This window comes from Gobius niger (genome assembly GCF_951799975.1).
Source record: "Gobius niger genome assembly, chromosome: 24".
NCBI classification, from domain to species: Eukaryota; Metazoa; Chordata; class Actinopteri; order Gobiiformes; family Gobiidae; genus Gobius; species Gobius niger.
In genome coordinates, this window is record NC_136875.1 from 9353215 (window position 1) to 9373805 (window position 20591).

At 40.0% G+C, this 20591-nt stretch overlaps 2 protein-coding genes across 3 annotated transcripts in view; one reads left to right on the plus strand and one right to left on the minus strand.

Annotated features, from left to right (window-relative positions):
- Nucleotides 1–8128: 8128 nt before the first annotated feature.
- Nucleotides 8129–13216, minus strand: LOC306982319 (protein FAM72A). Its single transcript, XM_079582234.1, has 4 exons — nt 12625–13216; nt 11294–11371; nt 9648–9772; nt 8129–8689 (listed from the first exon to the last, which is right to left on the minus strand). The coding sequence occupies exons 1-4, from the start codon at nt 12774–12776 to the stop codon at nt 8595–8597; spliced, it is 450 nt and encodes a 149-aa protein (XP_079438360.1). The 5' UTR covers nt 12777–13216; the 3' UTR covers nt 8129–8594.
- Nucleotides 13217–14736: 1520 nt separating this feature from the next.
- srgap2 (SLIT-ROBO Rho GTPase activating protein 2) overlaps nt 14737–20591 on the plus strand; it is a 133864-nt gene continuing 128009 nt past the window's right edge. For both annotated transcript variants that reach the window (XM_079582145.1, XM_079582146.1), the window contains exon 1: nt 14737–14894. In XM_079582145.1, coding sequence (XP_079438271.1) covers nt 14828–14894 — 67 coding nt within the window. In that variant the 5' untranslated portion in view covers nt 14737–14827. The remainder of the gene's footprint in view (nt 14895–20591) is intronic.

Genomic DNA, 20591 nt, shown 5'->3' on the forward strand with positions numbered 1-20591 from the left:
ATTAAGTATGTTTGCAGCACCACTCTGTCGTGCTGTTTTTTTTTTTTCATTTTAATTTTATTTATATATATAGCCTATATATGTATAGGCTAGCAGCAGTAGGCTATAGGCTACTATACACCCCCGTTCCCTGCCGTCTTCTCGTATTTTAGTACTTCCCTGTAATTTAACAAAATTAAAATACAAAACACTCTCTCCAGCTTGAACTCAGTCACATAGCCTTGCGAGAACGGCACCTGCAACAGCCTGAGTTATGGATATTCTCCATAAGCCTGTGTGGTGTCAGCGAAAGGGGAAGCTCTTAGACTGGCCTTTTGCCAAAGAACCAGTTGAAACCAACAAACCGCAAAAAGCCAGTTGAAAAAGCAAAAAGCCAATAAAAAGCCAGTTAAAGCCAATGGCAAGCCATTTCAGGAGCCAAAAGCCTTTTTACGGTCTCAGCCCTACTGAATGACATTTGACATATTTTCTTAAAACCTGAGTCTCCCACACCCAGGGAACTCACATCGAGGCGAGCGTTCATTTTGTCTCTGTGGCCGCGGGAACTCCTGGTGTGTGGGCAGAATAATCCCGAATACACACCAAGAGGTGTTAGGGCACGATAGTCTACTCGTGGTCCGTATAGAGCTAATGATCCAGGGGGTACTTTGTCGGACTTCACCCGATAGCTCCCACCCTCTGGCCATTGCAAACTGGCCAACAGGCCCTCGCGTGAGCGGAGCCGAAGGTTTTAATGACGCTTGACATATTTTCTCAAAACCTGAGTCTCCCATGCCTTGAGAACTCACATCTAGGCGAGTGTTCGCTTTGCCTCCATGACCCATGGGTCATGTATGTATGTGGGCAGAATAATCCCAATTAAAGCCGCAAGCAGCATCGAACGGCTAAATTTCATGTAACAAAATTTTAGACTCATAATGCATTTTTTTCTTCTGCACCTATCGCGCCCAATGTAACTTATTCCCATATGTTGTGTCCAGGGGTGAAAGGTCAATAAAATGTTTATTCTGTTTTTTAATCAGAGTTTTTTTGTGCGAACAAGAGCAATTTGTAGCTTATGATAAATCACAAAATTAGTGTAAAATTTGTGTACACATCAAATCAGTTATTACTAGCAAAATACAAGTACTTGGGGGTTGGGGTGCATAGGGACGTATCCTGGTTTACTAGTCAGGTCTGAGTAGCAGATCACTCACTCATAGTTTTCCTTTTGTTTTAGTTTTATTTTCTCTGTACCATGAAAGATTACTGGTACGTTGTTGGTAACCTCCATTACTTTGACCAAAGGAGTTCAAAAATGCAAACCCTGTCCCTCGATAAAACGGAAGAAAATGGATGGATAAAATGCAAAAAAGCAACAGTTACGGTACATCGTAGCAGAGAAATACTACTGGTATGTTAATGTTAATTGTAAGCTGGCCAGTTAAATTAATGTGCTGACTCAACCGGCAACAGGGAAGAATGTTTGTCCCCGTTGTGCTCCTGTACATGTGAATTCAGGCGCAATTTTTGTGTTTTTGAAGCCGCAAAGTTTTGATCTAACAAATTTGTACTTTCTACTTTCACTAAAGTACTAATTTTACAGGTATTCGAGTAATGTTTCAACAATAGTACCTGTACTTCCACTGAAGTAATGAAATCAAGTACTGTGACCATGACTGACTGCTAATATCAGCCCTTCCGGAGTTTCCTAAAAAGACAATGCTTCAGTGATGCCAGTGCTCTTACATCATCACCACAGACTTCTGGTGGTGCAGCTAGAAGGTCCCGGGTTCAATTCCCACCTGGACGGAGGCCTTTCTGTGTGGCGTTTGCTTGTTTTTTCTGTGTCTCTTAGAATCAAAGTAAGTTGGTGATAATTATTCCTGTTCAGGACTTTAAAGTCATACTGCCTACATTTTACACAGCCATCAGTGCACGAGTTGTGAACCAGTCGTCACAGGTATTGAAGGGGACAAAAACAGACACAAAATTCTCAAATCTTTGCCAAGTCATCCAAAATTATCAGTCACTTATTTTCATTGTTGGGGAGCAACTGTAATCAGGTAAAGTTACACATTCATTTGAGAGTATTTAGAATACAGTTACTCTCCAAATATCAAGGGAATACATCCAAGTAATCATTCATTAAATGTTAGCTTCATATTGCACAACATTATTAAGAAAGAACTTATAATAATAAGCCGTTTTTCCTCCTAAAATAAAGATTGAAGCGCCTTAAGCCACAGTCCAAACAAACGTGTCACATGCCTCTGTATCTGCTGCTCCATTTGCCAAGAGAGGTAAAGAGTTCCTAATGGTGAGTGTCTTCTTTTTTTTTGTAATTATACGCCATATTCATCATTATATTTTAGGGCTGGGACTTTTTTCAATTAATTACGATTAATGAAATACATAATGGTTTAGTGTGATTAAAAATATGAATCGAAATGAATCACACTTAACTTTCGACACTTTTTTTCCTGCAGACGTTGCTCTCTCTCTCTCTCTCTCTCTATTACAAAGGCCATAATTAACTCGATTAAACATTTTTTATTGAGTCCCACCACTATTATATTTACATAAATATGACAGTCAATGTGAGAGTAGTCCGAATACAGTACGATTAGACCAGTGATTCACAACCTGGGGGTCGCCAGACAAATTTGGGGGCTCGCCAGATCATTTAGATAAAATATACATATTTTTATTAGCGCATAACCTAATATTTGATTGTAGCGCATGTTTACTATTTTACCAGAGTGCCATTATTTGTTCATAATTTGATTAATTTATTTCAGCCATTTGTTTTTTTTCCCTTTGTTTTTCAGAACTATAGGCTATTTCTCACGATGTGACCCGGGCGGGGGGTCACGAACCCCTTTACCTGGTCGCGGCTCCAAAAGGTTGAGAACCACTGGATTAGACAAAGTAATGGAATTTGTTTTAAGGCAAGTATTCTGTAACTAAATACAATTTCAAAGTCTGCTCCCCAACACTGCGTATTTTACCCGCACAAGCTGTTTCAAACCACCAGATGTCACCATTTATCAACACTTTAAGTCAAGCGCCAAAGAAACGTCACACATCCACTGAAGAAGCCCGTCTGCAAACCTTTTTGAAAAACAGCCCTGGACTCTGACCAGCCTGGCCCAAATAAGCGTAATTGTGACACTTCCACAAATACATATTTTAACCTCTTACCACTCGCCATAACAATAACGAGTGCATTTTCCCCAGTTCGGCTTTTTTTAATTTATTTTTATTGGCATCATCAGCAAAAAGAACTGGAAATGTGGTCAGAGAAACAGAAGCAAAATCATTAATATAAATAATAAATAATAATGGTCCCAAAATTGAACCTTGTGGCACACCATACTCCACGGAATTCCTTTTAGATTAATGTTTTTTTATACTGGGCTTTACCCAAATCTAAAAGCTTCTCGACTGGAGATCAACAATGTAACGCCTCATTTGAAAGCTAAGACCTACAAAAGTGATGGAAACTTCTCGTCACGTCGCCACATCTGTCATATTTTTGAGCTATTTTTTTATATCATTTTTTGTTGTGTTTTTCTCACGTTTTTGTTGACTTTTCATCCTCTTTTTCTCGCTATTTTGATGCTTTTCTTTTTAGCTTTTAGATTTGGGTAAAGCTTGTTTGAGGCGGGACCGGTGGCCCTAGAGCCAGTAGCCCTTCTGTGCTCTTCCAGAATGGACATGTGGCCAGTCCGCCCCTAACGGTTTTCATACGGTTTGTTACTATAATGGACATTGTAGGTCCACATAAATAAGTATTTTGTTGGATTAGGTAAGGGAGTGCCTTGTACACTTTATTTGTGAGGTGGGAAAATATCAAATATCGCTGGAGAATTCACCTATTGTGCATGTTTTTGGTTGATGGGAGAAATTGGCTTACCCAGAGGACACCAATCTAGACATGGGGAGAGAAACATCCAAACTCCACACAGAGAGACTCACAGTCTGGAAATTGAACCGGGGTTCTTCTTTCAGTCAAAAAAAAAAGAATTTCAATGTATTCAAAGAAAGACAAAAAGAAAAAACAAGTTTATTAATTTCCCCAAGCATACAAAACAACTTATTCAAACTTACAGTGAGTTTTCAGTGCAATTTCAAAATATACATCTTCAATAATTAATTTAAGTCTCAGCATTTTTTTTTTTTTTACAACCATTCAGATTTATGTCCTAGCCAGAGGAAGCTTCAAAAATGTACACATCCGATCAAATTATTATTATTAACAAAACAAAAGTACTACGTCACAAATGAAATATTAAATACAAAACACGAAGCATCTGTAAACAAAGTCCGTAAACAAAAAAGAAAAACCGTTATATTATCATTTATATATATTTGGTTTGTGATTTCAATAAATACCTAGTTGTAAGTACACATTAAATATTTGGTGTGCAAGTGTAGCAAGTCAGTAAAGGGCTTTTTTTTTGAAAATGTGGACCTCAAAGCAACTTAAGACTATAAAAAAAAAAGAAAAAAAGGCCAAGTTATGTTTGAAACTTGAATTGTGCTGCGGTTTCTGCGGCTAGCTAGTTAGCACAGTTTGCCGTTATCTTAAAAAGATGCTAACTGCTCATTTCGGCTCATTTACATTGGCGTAGGCTGAAGCACTTGTGGATGTTAAAAAGGCCAATTGGTAGCTATGAATAAAGTCTTTCCAAACATCATAAACTTCAGCGAAACATGGGCGTTATATCGTTCGATTTTGAGACGATGGCTATTTCTGCAATCGGGTCAAAATTAGATTAAAATAGTGAGTTGTATTAGGCCTATAGTGAGACAAATTATTAAAAAGGGGGGTACAAATGATCAAGAACTGCTAAAATTAGTATTGTATGAATCTATGTAACAAATTTCATGAATAGTAACCAAACTGAAACCTTTTTTAAAGCAAATCTGAAGCCGTTCCCAAGGCTATGGGACGGGACATTTGTTTGTACTGGAGAATGTCATTGGGGGCTGCACCATAGATACAGACGGCATCTCTGGAATTGGCCATATATGGTCATGTTTAAAAACAGTTAAGGGGGAAAACAAGTTGGAGAAAAATCTAAACTTTCTCTAATTATTCAAAAATTACTTTAATAAATGCTGAATTATGAATATGTTTTTCTACTAAATAAAAGATACAATGACATGGGGAGGAGCAAAGTGGTTCAACAGCCCATAAATACATAAATGACGGAGAATGCCAACATAATGCTACATGTTAGCATCGGGCTAATGCTAACGGTTAGCTAGCGCTAGCTACAACTGCCGTTTTTTCACTTCTACAGATCGATCTGCTGTGAGAAAATATCCATATGGGCCCGATTTACACTTGACTTTATTTATATGTGATAAATAAGTTCATATTCCACCAGAAAATGGCTTAAAAGAGTGGACAATTATGTTTCTCTAAAGATTCTATTTTCCCCCTCGGCGAAGCCACGCCCCCTTCTATGACGAGATGCCGTCTGTATCTATATATCGGCAAACTATTGTTATATTGCGACATTAAGCAACCACAATATCGCAAACTCAGAGAATTCCAATCTGGCTCTGATTCACCCTTTCTTTTGTTAGCCTAAAACAAAAACGAATGGTTCCGGAAAATTGTTCAGATTTAGTTGAGGTCATTTTAAGCGTTTTAAGAGTTTGCTTGCCTTTTCTGTTAGATTTCAAAGAATGTACTGTCTGGAAATAGTTTAGTGGAACATCGCAATAATACGCTTGCAATATTCAAGACCGTTATTGAATATATCTCAATTTAACTGTCAATGTTGATCATTTGTGCCCAGGGCTTGACGATAACACTAGCCAACTCGCTGATCACAGGTAGATCAGTTGTATTGAAAGCAGTACTAAGTAACTCATGCCCCAAGAGGCCATGAGCGCCACTGCCGGTGTCATAGCAAGTTGCGTTTTTTTTACTTATTAATTGTCCGTGAGAGTAAATACTACGCTGACAGAAAAGGCGACGGGAGAGAGGGATTTTGTTCATCCAATTACACAATGGAGATCATTTTTTTTCACTCATACTTGGCTGTAAATACTGTTGAAAGCGGCGCTAGCCCGCAGTTAGCTTTGCCTGTGATTCCATTTGTGTGTATTGGTGACTCCGACCCGGTGGCAGTGAAGTTGCGAGCATGGTTTTCTGGCCAGGGACACCAGGGGGATATGAAAGACCCCCCCCAATCATCCCATTAACACTTGTAGGACTTATTAAGGTTAACAAATTACTTAGCATTGCTTTAATAATGTTTGTACGTTGAGAAAATTAAGCATGGCCTCGGTATACCATGGTTTATTGTAATGTATAAGCTCATTTACATATTGCGATTTATTCTTTATCATTTGTCGAGCCCCGTTTGTGCCCCATAAAGTAAAACATTACGCCAACTAAAATGATTTTCGTTTGAAGATCTGATTTGCTTCACTGCTACAATTCAGCTGCTACATACAAACCAACAAACACATTTCGTATCCGTTAGTGATTTTAGATTCACAATCCGACCTTTCTAGCCACGTCACTATGCAGATATATAGCACGTCGACATCAATTCAAGTTATTCACGAATTAGTAACATTAGTAACATCCATAAGTTGCTTGCTTTAGTCGTCGTCAACAACAATGCACCAAACTCTTAGTATCAAAATGTTCTCGTCAGTATACAGCATCAAGTTATAAGTTAATCTCTCAAATACGCCCTTAAATTATATATAAATAATTGTGCTATACTTTTCCCCCCATTCAGAATAATGCACACACTCTTTCGGTCCCATTTCAGGCACACAGAAAATATATAAGACCATATATTAAGTTCTATTTAGCCTTCTGTCAATGGAAGTCGAGGTTACAGTAGAAAGATTAAAAACGTGTGTTAATTGTTAATATCATGGAAAAAAGGACTGGACTAAAGCAGCAAAGAGAAAGCACAGCATTCACTTTTTAGGCTTTTTGGACCTAGTATGATTGAAAACAGCATTTTATCGTCGTAGTTAAAGTCGAGCCACGTCTTCTTTAAAAGTCCATACAGCTTTACGAAAACAGCAGAGATGACAGCGGCGGTGAGCATCTGTGCTTTGAACAGTGATGGAGATGGAAAAAGGCCATAGACATGAATCGAAGGGCAATTCAACGCTTAAAAAAAAGGAGAGTACCGATTATTCCTGGTGTTTGGGTAATGGCTCTGTGCAAGGAATAGATACAGACGGCATCTCGTCATAGAAAGGGGCGTGGCTTCGTCGAGGGGGAAAATAGAATCTTTTGGGAAACACAATTTTCCCTCTTTTTAGCCATTTTCTGGTGGAATATGAACTTATTTATCACACACAAATCAAGTCAAGTGTAAATCGGGTCCATATGGATAATTTCTCACAGCAGATTGTTCAGTAGAAGTAAAAAAACGGCAGTTGTAGCAAGCGCTAGCTAACCGTTAGCATTAGCCCGATGCTAACATGTAGCATCATGTTTTTTGAAAACAGTTAAGGGGAAAACAATTTTGAAAAAATTTAAATTTTCTCTAATTATTCAAAAACTACTGTAACAAATGCTGAATTATGAATATACTTTCTACTAAATAATGATACAAAGACATGGGGAGGAGCAAAGTGGTTCAACAGCCCATAAATACATGTAAAACGGAGAATGCTAACTTGATACTACATGTTAGCATCGGGCTAATGCTAACGGTTAGCTAGTGCTAGCTACAACTGCCGTTTTTTTACTTCTACTGCACAATCTGCTGTGAGAAAATATCCATATGGGCCTGATTTACACTTGACTTTATTTGTATGTGATGAATAAGTTGATATTCCACAAGAAAATGGCTAAAAAGAGGGAAAATTGTGTTTCTCTAAAGATTCTATTTTCCCCCTTGGTGAAGCCACGCCCCCTTCAATGAAGAGATGCCGTCTGTATCTATGCTTTTGGGAAACTTCCTGTTGGCCAGTGTACGGCAACGGCTTGTTCCCGTTTGAATTTTTAATGTAAATAAAAAAAAATATGAAAACAGAAGATGGAAATACACTTCAAGCCAAGTGTAAAAATCATGGCGCTTTCACATTTGTTACACAATGTTAGCCTTTAGCTTTAAGGCTTAAATGGCTACATGCTGATACACCGAAGTTTTTATCGACCATTTGCATGTTGTCTGTCCCATATGATTTAAATATCTATTTATTTCAATAAAACCTGGCTAACTCCACATGAGAAAATATGAACAGGAAACCGGTGTTACCCAATGAAACATTCTGTGCACAGAGCCTATTGCCCAAAATAAGAATAAAACCTAGAATGTACGCATTTGAATACATTTTGGCATGGCATTTGCACTATAGGTATTGAAGTACAATCTGCTCTAGTTTGTTTATAATGTCAAGGTTTTGATTTTAGGGTTGCGGCCCCGTTCATATTGCATTCAGTTATTCGGATTGTAAGTGGTCGTACTGCATATACAGTAGTCTCAACCAGAATGCCTTTGAATTGCAGTGTTGAATTGCCCTTTACAGCTCGCCTCTCTCGGTTGAAGAATTTACACTGGTTTCCTCTCCTCCGGTCGTTGGTGCTTTTTAAGTCACTTCTGTCCGTTTCCTGTTTACCTGATGCATTCTTCCTCTGACGGGCTTTCTGACTCTTCATTCTCGCTGTCTTCGAGCTCAGGGAGGTCGCCCCACAGTAGAAGATTAAGGCCTGTCAAAAAAAAATACAATCAACATCCTCAATCCCCCACAATATTTAATAGATGTACAGCTATTTCACAAAAGCAAAAACCGCTATATGAGGTTATGGTGTTATAGATACAGACGGCATCTCTGGAATCGCCCATATATGGTCATGTTTGAAAACAGTTAAGGGGGAAAACAATTTTGAAAAAATCTAAACTTTCAAAACAAATGCTGAAATATGAATATAGTTTATACTAAATGAAGATACAAAGACATGGGGAGGAGCAAAGTGGTTCAACAGCCCATAGATATATAAAAAAAACGGAAAATGCTAACATGATGCTACATGTTAGCATCAGGCTAATGCTAACGGTTAGCTAGCACTAGCTACAACTGCCGTTTTTTCACTTCTACTGAACAATCTGCTGTGAGAAAATATCCGATTTAGACTTGACTTTATTTGTATGTGATAAATAAGTTGATATTCCACCAGAAAATGGCAAAAAAGAGCGGAAAATTGTGTTTCTCTAAAGATTCTATTTTCCCCCTCGGCGAAGCCACGCCCCCTTCTATGACGAGATGCCGTCTGTATCTATATTTGTCATTATACAACTGTACAACAAAATGTGTCCTCTGCATTTGAGCCATCCTTCGACACAACACCGGGACAACCCGTAAGGAGCAGTGGGCAGCTATACTGATATGCAGAAGAAAGGATTTCTCTTTACATTCAATGATTTTCTCAGAGCAGGAGAAAAGCCGTCTACAGCAGCCATAGAGTACAACCTGTGTGCATGGTTTGCAAAAAGGCTTATGAGTCAATATGCAGTTTGTTTACACCAGCAGTAACCTTTAACCAATTTATTTAGCTCTCTTGAATGAACTGCACTGTACTTTATATGTGGCGGTATTGACCATAAAACAGACTTTTGATGTAAATAATGCACCGACAGACATCTCCAGTGAAACGTGCTTGGCCCGACCTGTTGCATCCAGTCTGTTCAGAGTGGAGACCGCGTCGCTGTTGAACATCCAGAAATGGCCATTGTTGCAGGAGAGCAGGCAGGGCTTACAGGGAGCCACCACGTGATAGCCCACAACATTTCCACTGTCATAGAGGGAAGAAAGAAAACAACGCACGTCAGCGGTTTCAAGGGGCTCGACCCAAAAATGTGCCAATGCCACATGTGGAACCGCAGCACAATGGGACATGTCAACACAGAGGCACAACAGAAAATTGTTTATACACTACATTGAGCATAAGATAAATACTCTTATAGTATACACACGATAAAGCCTATTTTGGTCATTTTTTCCCCCCGTAATTTTTCCTAGTTTTACATTTTTGTTCTTTACTCTTGATCTTTGGGCACTGGAAGTGACATGAGTAAAGGTAGAGTTTCCATGGCTGTTGACATTATAACAATGGTGAGTGATAATGGCAGAGTTTTATGGAACTTTCCCTCTTTCTACATCAGTAGATTTTCTAGAACAGGAGGTTCTTTTTGGGACCAGTGATGAACTGCAAATATTCCATGGAACCCTGATAGTTCTCCACACTGGGTCAATGGGATGTTATGATGAATTGTGAAACTATTATATTGCTGCTATATTGGCATCACTTTGAGAAACGCTGTTCTGAAAACGTAAACATGGCCTCCCCCCCAAAAAAACGTTAATGAATTAAAATGTACACTTCACTGATACTGTTAAATCCAACTAAAACATAACTAGAAAAACATAAAAAACGGTCATATGCAAGTTAATACATGATTCTATAATATAGGGCTGCAACTAACGATTATTTTGGTAATCGATTAATCGACCGATTATTTTTACGATTAATCGATTAATCGCTTGGCTGTGAAAGGTGCATGGAAATGGTATTTTTTTCAATTTTTTTTTATCACATGACGCTAAAGTGGCGCCGCTTGAGGACACATGGATGGAGTAAACTTAAAGTAAACGTTTGTAGGAGGCTCTTTGTGCTAATTCTGCTTTGATTGGACGAGACAGAGACAGATATTTATGAAATTTACGATGTGCAAAACACTGCAGACCCTAACTTTAAAAAACAAAGTAGGTTTTCATCCAAAATACATAATTGTCATGTCTTTTTTGCTCAATTTTAGTCTGTGTTTACTAGAAAACGATTAATCGATTACTGGAATAGTTGACAACTATTTTAGTAATCGATTAGTTGTCGATTAATCGATTAGTTGTTTCAGCCCTACTATAATAGTATAGATTAAATAATAATAATTCACATTTTTATATTGTAACATAATTTTGTCTAGCTATTGCCCGAGTAGCCAAAACTATTTCACCACACAATTCATTAATTTATCTATCATACATTAATTTTCTCAGCCTTTGTATAATAATGTGCCAAAAACTGCTGGAGAAGAAAATGCTACAGTGGAACAATGAACTGTTATTCAATGAGGATGAACTTAATCATGATGAAATTATAAATAGACAAAGTAAATATACAACTGTTACTGTTGTAGGCGGCATCAACATCAACTGGCAGTTTTGCTCGCATGATCTAGAAATGACTTAATTAGCACCACGCAGGCAGATGGTGGATCTATATAACACCTGTAGGGTAATAGAAGGCATGGCGTACCACTTGAGGCAGGCTATATCCCGCAGCTTGCATTTACAGCTTTCGGTGGAGTAGCAGCTGGCCACAAAGTCAACAGTTCTGTCGGGGGGGGGGAGGTGGTACATGCGAAAAGAAAACAAACATTAGCGAAGATCAAACATGTACAACTTGTCAATTACAGACTTACACCTGATTGAAAAATAGTACCTTAGATCGGAGCAGTGTTAATTTCGTCGACTAAAATATTTAGTTTTAATTTTAGTCAAAGTTATATTTTTGACGACAACAATTGAACTAAAACTAAATTAAAAGTTTCTCATGAGACTAAAACTATGACTTAAATGTCCAGATATTTTAGTCGACTAAAATGAGACTAAATAAAAATGAAAGGGAGAGACTAAAATCAGCCAAACTTCTATTGACCGTCTGAAAGAGCCTCAGATCATGTAAATTCACTGCCAAAGGATCAGCTCTGAGCTTTGTTCATGTGGAGCAGCTCCATGAAGCAGAGGAACAAGATTAAATATGATTATAATGAATATTATAAATGCAAAGTCGACTAAATTTGTCTTAATTTTAGTCGACTAAAACAAGACTAAAATTTAAGATATTTTATTGACTAAAACTAGACTAAAATCGAATTACTTTTTCGTCAAAAGACTAAGACTAAAAATAGATTAAAATATGTTGTCAAAATTAACACTGGATAGGAGGCGTTCTAGAGGATTCAGCGACTTTATTAGTAGTATAATAAAAAGTACTTCAGTATAGTATATTGTAAAAGATGACACGTGTGACCTTTTTGTGTTAGCTGTTGATTACTGTGATAATATTACTTCCAGAAAGTTACTTAAGAGGCTTATAAACTCAACCCTGCAAAGACACTGGGATGCTAGAAATCCGCTTGGAAAGCAAGGAGTGAGTTATTGGACTACAATTAATAACTTCCATCGTTTGCCACAGAAATAAGGTTTAGGGCCTTAAAGAATGTTTATTTTATTTCACAAACAGTACTTTCACCTTAGTAAAATATCGTAAAACCAAGGTATTAGTGATCAAAGCTTTATGTTGACATTTAAGACATTTTCTATGTATAAAGTTTGGCAATAGAAGTCATCTTTACCCCATAAAAGGCATGAGGAGCGTTCTTTTGCCAGTATTTGTTTACCTTTATTGTAGTTACTGTAAAAGTTACTTGATCATGTGTCCCCCCTTCTACTATTAGTTATTGTTTGGCCACTCTTTCTTGCGCTGGCAAACATGCTCGGTTGGTTTGCATAAGCAGGTGCACAAAGCATAACAGCCTCAGCAAACACATCTAAACAAAGGTTAGCTTTAGCATTAGCACTGACCTGTTCGGGGGTATGTCCGTCGAGAACAGCTCCACCTCGGTGTCCGCGAGCAGCACGGCTTTCATCCCCCTCGTACAAAGCAAACTCTCGCAGAAGATGCAGTTCACCTGGCTCACGCATTTGTTTTTGAAATTGGCGTTGGATGTAGACATATCGGTTCTCCTGCTAAAAATGTCACCACCGCCGTCCCCCTTTCGCTGTGTGCAGTCTTCGACAAATCAGTGATGCAGATCGATAAACGCAGTCTCCGATCGCAAAACACCTACTTGCTGTATGAAAAACGAGATTCTGGCGTTTGATTTGTGAGGTAACTGCTTTAAGAGTTGAGGCTCGCGTCCCTTGTTTCAACCGTTAGCGACGAATCGGGTGGCTAACAAGTGCTAGCTGGTCTACAAGCGAGCAAATAGTTTTACGTTCCCAGCGCGGTCTCGAGCCGAAAAATCAGAGGGTCCGATCGGTTTTGCAAGTAGTATGACAGCAGAAAATAGCGACAAGCCCGTCTCTTTCACGGGTGCGGCGAATGATCCATTCAAATTTGGTTAAGAGCAAAAGCATCTGTCAGGCAGCTTCGTTTGTTTACAACTTCCTGGTGTTCACGGTAACTTCCTGGGACTAGCTTTAAAAAACAGCAAGCTCGACTCTGATTGGTTGAAACTCAGATGAAGGCACGCCATTGGTCAGATTAGCGGCAACGTTTATTTATGTATTGATTATTATATTTATTTTTATTATTATTATTATTATTATTGTTGCTATTATTATTATTATTATTATTACTATTATTATTATTATTATTATTATTATTATTATTATTATTATTATTATTATTATTATTATTATTATTATTATTATTATTATCACTGAGGGTCTCAACATAAGTGAAAGAACTCATAAGGTAATGCATATTATGGCACAACAGCTTTAACCTTAACTCCCACCTTAACCGAGTGCATTTTCTCCAGTTCAGCTTTACCCAAATCTAAAAAGTTTCTTGACTGGAGCGCTATATGTAACGTGTTATTTGAAAGCTAAGACCAACAAAACTGATTTGAACTGATATTTTTCTTTTTTTTTCCCCATTGCATTTTTGCCACTTTTTTCATGGCTTTTTAATTTTTTTAAATCATTTTTTTCATGGCTTTTTAATTTTTTTTTAAATCATTTTTTTCATGGCTTTTTGTGTTGTATTTATGTCATATTTTTCCCACTTTCCACAATTTTTTTTCACTTTTTTGTTGCTCTTTTTGTGGCTTTATTGTTGCGTTTTTGTCAAATTTTTGTCACTTTTTCCGTCGCTTTTTTTTGTCATTGTCATTTTTTGTATGTTTTTTTTTTTTTTGCGCTCGCATCCTCGTTTTCGTCTTGTTTATTGTGTTGCTATTTTGACGCTTTTTTCCCAAGAAGCTTTTAGATTTGGGTATGACGAAGTGGCGAAAATGTGCTTGGTTCAAGGGGGGTTAAGAGGTTAAACAATTTCGACTCGTTATACTTTGCATGCGATTGAATTGACTATAAAGCTATCTGAATAAAAATAGTTTCATTTTTATAGGCAAAAAAACCGCACAACTGCCTGACCAGCCCCTCCGGCGCAACTTAGGTCCTCCTCCCGTTCCTGGCGAGGGGGGGAAAGAGAGGTGGAGAGATAGCGCAGGCAGCTCCAAAAACGCGGACGGAAGGAAGGAGCCTCGCCGAGTCGAGTGGTGGAGCCACCGAACAACTTTTCCCCCACCCTCCTTTCTCCTTTTCTAATCCCCGACTCACAGAAGTTACCGCTGTTTGTCTTTTTTACGCGCGGGATGTGTGCGCTTTCGACTCGGAACTTGTTTGCGCTACAGCCGGTTTGTTCGGTGGAGTATCCGTAGAAGGACGAGCAGGGGGAGGCTGGTCGGCCGGAGCAGATGGGATCCGCTCAGCAACAGCAACAGCAACAGCAGCAGCAGCAGCAGCGCCAAACTCACAATGCGCCCTGAGTCGAGCGAGTGAGCGAGCACAACCTAGGCTGGGACTCAATCCGCGCGGCATTCCGAGGACCTACACGCCGCCTTTTGGGCTCGCTTTCCCCCCCACGGTTGCTTTCCTCTGCAATCCCCCAATCTCACCTAATCCCTTTTATTTTTTATTTTTTGGACCGATTGATCGAGAACACCTCAGTGCGAGAGGCTCGAGGAGGAGGTTTAACCCCCCCCCCAAAAAAAACTCAGCCATGACGTCTCCGGCGAAATTCCGAAAGGACAAGGAGATAGTCGCCGAATATGAAACTCAAGTCAAAGGTAAAACTTTTTTTTCTTTTTTCCATCTTGTCGATCAGTCTTTTGTGTCGCTCCACAGTGCGGGGTTTGCCTTGACATGCCTTGAAGGATAAGACGCACGCTTCTCGCTGTGTTTTACCTCCCCCCGTCTTGGAAAACGCCAACCTCGCTATCTGGCAACCATTCCTCAAGTTAAAACTGTCATTTTTACGCACGTTCCATGAGGGTAAAACACCCCTTGGCACCGATTTTTTGTGTGTGCGCGCGAATGGATCAACGTGTTCCCAAAAAAACTATGCTCGCCTTTTACGCACATGGTTAACAAAGGCTGAGGGAGCCGCTGTTGCCGCGGCCAGAAATGTGACTTTTCATTTAAAGAAGAAAAAAAAAAAGGGGGCTCGCGTGGGGTGTGCACGCTGTGTGGCCTAAAAAAAGCTCGATTTTTTTTTTTTTTTTGACCTGGGAGGAAGGAGGAAGGAGGAGAAGAAGGAGAAGGGCAGGGCGTTTTCTCCCTCTCTCTCCCATTGCCTGATCTGAACGTGCTCCCTTGGCTTTGCCGCTGCGTTTATTACCATTTACCAAATCAAATCCAGATTTCCTTTTCTTTTTTTCTTTTCTTTTTTACATTCGTGCACAAGCCTCGCACTAGCCTGGTGTGGGAACAAGCAAAGGGGGAAAAAAAACCCCAAAACCCAAACACGTTACAATTGCTTTAACAGATGCGTAAAATTCGAAGTGTGGCGATCCCGCTGTGACGCCGTCCGTGTCGGTGACTTGACCGTCCGCCCGCCGCTGCCACGGTGACAGAGGCGGCGTATCGATGCATTTGATGGGTTATTGGTTCAGTGGCCGCGGAGTGGAAGGCGATAGGCTACGCCAAATGAATGAGGTGGCAGGACTGAGGCAGGAAGAGGATATTGTTGCACACCTTCTTGCTGCATTGCTGATAACCAGAAATGACATGATGTTTTTTTTTTTTTTTTTTTGTTTCCCCATAGCCAATTTCAGCCTGTGTTAATGAAATAATTGTGTCTAATAGGCTCCAGTGGGCTCGTTTATTAACTGGCTTCTGTCTGGCTGGTGCGTCTTCATACATCCTCACCTTGTTTGTAGCTTTGTGGACCTCACAGTTTAAAGCCGACTCCCTTTTGTCAACAATTTCCAAGCCTGGATAAGTGGAAAGGTTTTTGGCGGGGTTGGCATCTAGTATTTATGTATTTTCTTTAGGCTGGCCTTAACGTCTATCCTGAGACTGTTGCCTTGTGGCTGACTCTGGCATGATATGAGGAAATAGTGATATTTTAAAGGTGCATTATGTAACTTTTAATGCAAGAAGAAAGAAAAAAGATTTGTGTAATTTACCTTTTTGTGATGACTGTGCAGGTGTACAGCATGGCGTCTTTACTTTCAATGATGGTGGTCTCTACAATGCATCCATCCATCCATTTTCTTCCGCTTTATCCGGGGCCGGGTCGCGCGGGCAGCAGTCTCATCAGAGATGCCCAAACTTCCCGATCCACACACACCTCCTCCAGCTGTTCTGGGGGGACCCCGAGGCGACACCAGGCCAGCTCGGAGACATAGTCCCACCACCGTGTCCTGAGTCTTCCATGAGGCCTTGTCCCACTAGGACATGCCTGGAACACCTCCCGCGGGAGGCGGCCAGGAGGCATCCGGAACAGATGCCCGAGCCACCTCAGCTGGCTCCTTTCGACGTGAAGGAGCAGCGACTCTACTCCGAGCTCCTCCCGGGTAACTGAGCTCCTCACCCGATCTCGGAGGGTGCGCCCAGCCACCCTGCGAAGGAAACTCATTTCGGCCGCTTGTATTTGCGATCTTGTCCTTTCGGTCATGACCCAAATCTCATGATCATAGGTGAGGGTGAAAATGTAGATCGATCGGTAAATCGAGAGCTTATCTCTCTCTCTACAATGCTCCAGGATCAATTGTTTTGTAGGGTTTCTGGTGAAAACTTCCCAAACAGTTGATCCTGGAGCGTCATACACACCCCTGTGATGGAAAGTAAAGGTGTCATGCTGCCGCTGGGTCACTACAAGGTCAAATACGCACAAATATCAACATATTTTTCTGCATAAAAAGTTGCGACGACGTTTTTCAATGCTTCACTAAACCTTTTCATCACAGTACAGCTGCCCCGGGGTAGACTGACAAAGCGAGGCAACCAGTCTGTGCCATCGGCCCCTCCGACCACCACCAGCCACTCACAAGTACAAAGCAGGCCCTTCTCCGTTTTGCTTCCCAGATCTGACGGGATCAGGCAGAGCAAAGGCGGCATGGCCATTTTAAAGTAGGGGTGTCCAAAGTGCGGCCCGGGGGCCAAATGCGGCCCTCAGACCAATTTTTGGTGGCCCTCTGCCTTCTTGCTGAATCGGGACACATCATCAGAGATAGTCCTTTTTGTTTGAAATGTAATAATTCTACACAATTCTAACCTAACAACTAACCTTTTACTGTGAGACAGAGCTGGCATGAAGGTTTTGGGCATTAATAAAGGTGTGGGGCGCAATTTAAACCTCTGCTAGTCAAAGTTTTTGCGGCACTAACCACCGATCTATGGCCCTTCACCCTGTGTACGCTTCAGTATGCGGCCCCCCATGAAAAAAGTTTGGACACCCCTGCTTTAAAGGCACTATACCTGATTTTATTTCTAGAAAAGACACAGAATTAGTCCTAATTTAGTGTGTTGCAAACTCAAACATTTGTGGGGGGAAAACACGGCATCTAATTATAAAACATTTGTCTAACATTTATGAACTTTGGGGCTAAATTTCTAGCATGACTTTGGACAATCACTAACATTTTAATTCAGTGGCTTCTTCTTTCATTGTTTGTAATCAGAAAATCAGGTAGAGGGAACTCTGTTAATCAGTCAGAAGGAAGAGCATTGTCATTCCAGCTTCTTGTGATGTAGATTGTAGCTCCCGGCGATATGGATTTGGCAAGGCCGTGGGAACCCAGGGTGCTGAGGGGGCTGCAGCACCCCCGGGTGGATAGTTTGGGAACAGCAAGCAATATTAACCTCTTACCTTCCACCTGAACAGAGCACTTTCTCTCCAGTTTGGTTTTACCCAAATGTAAAAGCTTGTTGGAAAAAAGTGTAAAAATAAATAAGGAAGCGACAAAAATGTGACAAAAAACAATAAAAATGTGACAAAAAAAACCCAACAAAAATGTGACAAAAAAACAAAAAAATGTGACAAAAAACAATAAAAATGTGACAAAAATATAAATAAAAAATGTGACAAAAACAATAAAAATGTGACAAAAATATAAATAAAAATGTGACAAAAATATAAATAAAAAATGTGACAAAACACAATAAAAATTTGACAAAAAATAAAAAAAAATGTGACAAAAATGTGACAAAAAAATAAATAAAAATGTGACAAAAAACAACAAAAATGTGTCAAACTCTGGCAAATATGAGATGAAAAAGAATGTGAAAAAGTGACAACAACGAGGCAGCAATGTGAGGAAAGGGGATCTGTTTTGTATGTCTTGACTTTGAGGCGTTCCTCTGGCCAATATGCTGTAAGCGCCAGGTGAGAACTTGTTAGATTTGGGTAAAGCCGAACTGGAGAAACGGTAAGAGGTTAAAAAATAGGAAATGCGCGCAGAAAAAGCGTTTTGGGGGGTACATTTTGTCTCTCAGCACCCCCTAACTAAAACATCTTCCCACGGCTCTGGGATATGGCCTCGGCGTTTCTCAGCACCTGTCGTGGGGCTGTCACCACTCGGCTGCCCTTGTGTCCCGTCCGCTCGTTCCCGGCAGACTCCATTAAAGCCCCTGCGGTCTGTTTTGCATTGTGCTCCCGTCTGCGCTCCCCGCCGCTGCGTGGACTGTGGACTGAACTGTTTGTCCATCGACCGTGCCATCGATTGGACCTGTCGCCCTCTTCTTCTCACACTCGACACCTGGGTCCGCGATCATTGCATGTTCATTTACTCTGAATCAGTGTGATCAAAAGTGCAATCTCAACTTTGGATAAATCAAGCAATCGTCTCGGGTTTGTAGGGAATGAAATGGAATCAAAAGGGTTTTACTGTTTTTACTAAAAAGGTGGTTTAACCCCTTAACTCCCACCTGAACCGAGCACATTTTCTCCAGCTTTACCCCCAGTCCAAAAGCTTCTGGAAAAAAGGTGTGAAAATAGCGACAAAACTGAGACGAAAACAAGGATGGAAATGTGAAAAAAGTGAGAAAAAATTGACGAAAAAATGTGACAAAAAATGTACAAAAAAATGACAAAAATGGACAAAAAAATGACAAAAAAGTGAGAAAAATTGGCAAAAAAATGTGAATAATTTGACGAAAAAGTGACAAAAAAGTCACGAAAATTTGACGAAAATGTGATGACTGCCCAACAAAAAAAGTGTAGGTCTTAGCTTTCAAATGAGGCGCTACACTGGCCTACAGGATTTGGGTAAAGCTGAACTGGACAAAATGCTCTCGGTTCAGGCGGGAGTTAGGGAATAAAATGGAATCAAAAGGGTTTTACTGTTTTTTACCAAAAAGGTGGTTTAACCCCTTTACTCCCCTTTTCTCCAGCTTTACCCCAATCCAAAAGCTTCGGGAAAAACGGTGTGAAAATAGCAACAAAACTGAGACGAAAACAAGGATGAAAATGTGAAAAAAGTGACGAAAAAGTGACAAAAAATGTACAAAAAAATGACAAAAAATGACAAAAAATTGACAGAAAAATGGACAAAAAATGGACAAAAAAGTGATAAGAATTTGACAAAAAAAAATGCGAATAATTTGACGAAAAAGTGACAAAAGTCACGAAAATTTGACGAAAATGAGACGACTGAAAAATCTGATGTGAGGAAAAAGATCAATTTAGTTTGGCAGGTCTTAGCTTTCAAATGAGGCGCTACACTGGCCTACAGGATTTAGGTAAAGCTGAACTGGAGAAAATGCTCTCGGTTCAGGCGGGAGTTGGGGAATAAAATGGAATCAAAAGGGTTTTACTGTTTTTACCAAAAAGGTGGTTTAACCCCTTAACTCCCCTTTTCTCCAGCTTTACCCCAATCCAAAAGCTTCGGGAAAAACGGAGTGAAAATAGCAACAAAACTGAGACGAAAACAAGGATGAAAATGTGAAAAAAGTGACGAAAAAGTGACAAAAAATGGACAAAAAATTGACAAAAAAGTGGTACGAATTTGACAAAAAAATTGCGAATAATTTGACGTAAAAGTGACAAAAAAAGTCACGAAAATTTGACAAAAAAAGTGATGAAAAAAATCTGATGATGTGAGGAAAAAGATCAATTTAGTTTTGTAGGTCTTTCGAATGAGGCGTTTCACTGGCCCACAGGATTTGGGTAAAGCTGAACTGGAGAAAATGCTCTTGGTTCAGGCGGGAGTTAAGAGGTTAAAGTCATTCCTTCGGAGACCGTTGCTCTTCCCTTCCAGATGGTCGGCGTCTGACGATGAGACATTCCCACAGCCCTGCTCTCTCGCACACCTACAGTCTATCATTTTCTCCCCACACTGCACTTAGACTCAGAAACATGTGCAAATACAAAGTGCACCAAATCTCCTCAGATCTGCAGCATCAGCAAAGAAATCGATTCAAATCCGCTGAAGGATTAGAGCCACGCAGGTGTTTGTGCTTCATTAAGGCACGTGGGGGGGGTGTTTATTTCTCTGTGGCTTTTGTAAAGTGGCTTCATCTTAAGTACATAGACTGTATTA